At 37.1% G+C, this 4,166-nt stretch overlaps 1 protein-coding gene across 1 annotated transcript in view; it reads right to left on the bottom strand.

The window, feature by feature from the left end:
* Window positions 1-1,195: 1,195 nt before the first annotated feature.
* TWISTNB (TWIST neighbor) overlaps window positions 1,196-4,166 on the bottom strand; it is a gene marked incomplete at its 5' end in the record, with an annotated part of 3,427 nt that continues 456 nt past the window's right edge. The window contains 2 exons of the mRNA XM_010019315.1: window positions 1,196-1,589; window positions 3,157-3,365. Of these exons, the coding sequence (XP_010017617.1) occupies window positions 1,196-1,589; window positions 3,157-3,365 (603 nt within the window). The remainder of the gene's footprint in view (window positions 1,590-3,156; window positions 3,366-4,166) is intronic.

Genomic DNA, 4,166 nt, shown 5'->3' with positions numbered 1-4,166 from the left:
TACAGTTAAGTGAGCTAGCAGCATCGGCATGATCACTAGAGCAAAATGGTTTGTCGCCTAAGGACAGATGTACTGCAAGTTTCCATATACCTGCTGTTTACTTACGAGGCTTCCAAAGAGCTGGTTATGTCTTCCTATAACAGGAAAATCAGTACCAAAGTAATCATTGGCTCCTACCTTGGTTAAAGACTTAAACCTAAATCATGTCACACTACAGTTCTCTCCAGGACTCCTCACAATAGAAAACTGCTGTGACCAAAAGCACCAATATTCAAGAGATTATCATACAGGCACACCAGGAAAATTATTTCTTTATAAAGGTACATTTGTTAATGTTTGACTGTCATTTTCCCATGACAAACTTTCCATTAATATTAATTCCAACAGTTTGGAAAATACTGACAGTAGGTATCTGCTATTCTACAGAACAGTGGAAGTTACAAGCAGCACAAAGAACTGCACTTTTTTAGGCTTTTTTTTTAATTAGAAAACTGTGAAGTCAACAAGCTTGATGCATAAAAGTGAAGTTTAGGCTTTACCAGCCTGTTATCTCAGAGGTATTCTAATCCATAAGTGATACTTTGTTACACTACGTTAAGTCAATCTTCTGTCTTCCCTGCTTGCTCTGAATCAATTCATCATACTCAGAGTACCACGAAACGTACTTTGAAAGATCCAAGACTCGGGGTTTGCTTAACCTGTAACAGGCTCCAGTTTCATTCACAGACATTCATGGCCCCTTACTACAGTAAACCAACAGGATCTCTTCTCAGCCCCTGGGAATTCAGGTGTATTTCCCAGAACCCCAATGGTAGCCTAATCTACTCTAAAATCAAGACACTGAGCAGCAAAGATGTAATCAGAGTAGCAAAGATCATAACTAGCTACTGGCTAATGTGGGGAACCAGGAAGCAAGGTGATGCACGTGTTCCTGTAATTACGTTCCACTGTTCTTCCATGCCTTACTTCCCAGTAAATAAAACAGGTAGATATTACTTCTATCCCATTTCTTTCATCAATTCTTTAAAAGCTCCTACCTTTAAAGCTGTTGGTGCGCATATGCACATAAACATCATCTCACCTAGCAGAGTAGATTACTTGGTAAAGAAGTATACATACTCATTTTGAAAACAGGATTTTATTGGAAGATTATGAAAAACGTCTGAAATCTTATTCAGGAAAGGCACTTGAGACTTTAGTCCCTTTTCTTTTTAGCTTTTTTAGCTTTGGGTTCTTGTGACAGCTGAGATAATTCACTTTCTTCAACTTCACTGCAATGCTTTCTTTTCTTTTTCTTTGACTTTTTATGGTCACTTTGGTAACCACTGGAGTCACTGGTAGGCAATACATGTTCCTGTTCTTCTTGCTTATGCTTTTTCTTCTTCTTCTTCTTGTTTTTATCATCACATAATCCATTCATACTTTGCTCCTCTCCATTTTCCTTCACAGTGTTATTAGTCCCATCAAGTGCCTCCTCTGTAACATTATCTCCCCGAGAGTCATTCAAGCTATTCTCCTGGTGGTCAAGCTTTTGAGTTTCATCTCCATTTGCACTGTCAGTGACGGTCTCAGGTTGCTTAGGCTTCATGCTGTAAAGAAACATACAAAATAAACTGAAGTAGAGACATCTAAGTGCACCACACACAGTGCAATGTCAAAATTTGCTAAAGCACAATATATATACCAACCAGATAAAACATAAGCATTTGTTAAAAACAACAACAGACAGCGAACATGATACTCTGATTACATAAAATCATAAAGCTGATTTACTACATTCTGGGTAATTTCTACTACCTGAATAGCTTCCTTCTTATCACAGAATCAATATTTTCTTTCAAATCTTACCCTAAATTTCTCCTCTAATATATGCTGTACAGACCATTTTGATTTTTCCTCTTTTCTTGTACTCCTTCATCCACTAATTCATAATTACACATTGTGTAGTAAGTTATTCACAAACACAAACAACCAACAGTCTGTTCAATCATACATGACCCAGACTGCTGGTTTTACCAAGCAATTGCCTTGCTGAAGTCTATAGTTAAAACAAAAGTGATGCCAGAAAAGTCAGAAAATGATGAAAGAAAAAAACCCAAACAAAATAAAAAAACCCAGCAGGTACCTTGCAACTGAGAGCACTGGAGAAAAAAGTTAAAAATCATGGAGGAGGAGATGTCCCCAGAGGCACTGAGGACAAAACCATTAAGTTTCATTGTAAATTCACTGAAATAGTCTAGAGCATCCTTTCAGATTAAAAAAAGAAAAACCAAAATAAAAATGTTATGATTTTTTTCAGTAGTGGACATATTGTACATTTAATTAAAAACATAACCACATTGGGATGCTTCATCAAGGACTGTAGCCATAGGACAAGGGGTAACAGGTTTAAACTTAAACAGGGTAAGTTCAGGTTAGATATAAGGAAGAAGTTCTTTACAGTGAGGGTGGTGAGGCACTGGAACAGGTTGCCCAAAGAAGTGGCAAATGCTCCTTCCTTGGCAGTGTTCAAGGCCAGGTTGGACAGAGCCTTGGGGGACATAGCCTAACGTGAGGCATCCCTGTCCATGGCAGGGAGGTTGGAACTAGATGTTGTTAAGGTCCTTTCCAACCCAAACCGTTCTATGATTCTGTGATTGGTAGAAAAAAAATTGCTCTGCAAATGACCACTTAAACAAAAAAAAAAATCTGATCTCTTTTAAAAATATCACGATTAAAAGTTTTAGCAAACTGGTCTAAAAATTTAGAGGCACAGGTGAAAAGAGGAAGCTGATGAATTCTCTTGTATCATCTTTGATATTCTAATGTTTCACCATTTAAGTCACACAAGTATAGCTGTTCGTGGATATCTAATGTGTGTGTGTGTGCATGTGTGTGTAAACACGTACGTAAACACTGTGTTGAGAAACTGGACTGCTTCCCTTGAACAACCCATGCTTTTCATAAACACAGCTGCTCTCACATTTCAGGGTGCTATTCTGGACACGTATGTTTATTTATGCAATCAATAGTTCATAAGCCAGCACACTCAGATTTTTAAAGCTAAAAAAAAATCTACTTTAAGAAAACTTAAAGATTATGACATTAAGTCAAATCATTTAGCTTATAACAAACCCATTAAAACAGTTAAAAATATTCTCTAGTAGGGCACAGTACCTGCTTTTAGTGAGACCTCCTCGAATGAAGAACACCCCAGCTGCATCTGAATCTAAGTGCAGTACTTGAAATTTCAGTTCATCCCCTATTTTTAACCCCAGCTCTTGCCACTGTGCAACTGACATTTGTTCAGGTTTAGGGATAGAAGCATTGAAGCATCCATGTATCAGGCAGCCAATATGACTAGGGGCCACTTTATTAATTACACCCTAAGAAAGAAAAAGAACAGCATATGAAGCTATAGTAAAGATCACACATGGTATATATTTAGTTCCCTATATGGACACTTCTCAACAACTTTATGCACAAGTTACACAGCCAGTTTATCTAACAAATAAGTTAACTCTTCACTAAAATCAAAGCTATTCCTACATACTCTTTATACAATTTCTCTGAAAATAGAACTGAACCTCTATCTGCAAGATAAAGTCAAAAAGCGGGATTTAGCCATAGTGAGTACCTGAATAGAACAGATAACTCTTTACTCACACTACAGCCATCAACTTTGCTTTAAAGCCATTTTAAGTCTGATTTACTTGCCTCTAAGGACTTTCATGCTGGCACAAAACTACTTAGCAGCTAAAAATATAAATGACACATAAAAAGCTTTTAAGTAAGTTTTTCATTCATAGGGTTTCTTCCACATTTGCATGTCAAACGTTATTCACTTTTGTTTTCCCCAAGAATGAATGAAAGACACTGAGGGTTTTTCCATTCTCTTCTGAGCAAGAGCACACATGCATTTCTTAATCACATTTAGAAAAATAGAAACACACAAGCTATGCTGAAAAAGGTATGACGCAACAAGGAATGTAAACCAACTGCCAACTTATTTTTCCCACAAGTACTGATGCAAGGACATTAACAAGCTTACAGCTGTTTAGAGAGCCATACATTTCCTTTTACTGGAAGGCAAGCTTCATTTTGATGTACTGCTCTTGTACTTAAGAAACTAAACTCATGAGAACATCCTAAACATTCCTGCCACTATTAGGTATGAACAAACAAAC

This window comes from Nestor notabilis, unplaced genomic scaffold (assembly GCF_000696875.1).
Source record: "Nestor notabilis isolate BGI_N333 unplaced genomic scaffold, ASM69687v1 scaffold34187, whole genome shotgun sequence".
Taxonomy (NCBI): Eukaryota; Metazoa; Chordata; class Aves; order Psittaciformes; family Psittacidae; genus Nestor; species Nestor notabilis.
The sequence above is the reverse complement of the archived record's forward strand: the minus strand, read 5'-3'. Positions and strand labels throughout refer to the sequence as shown.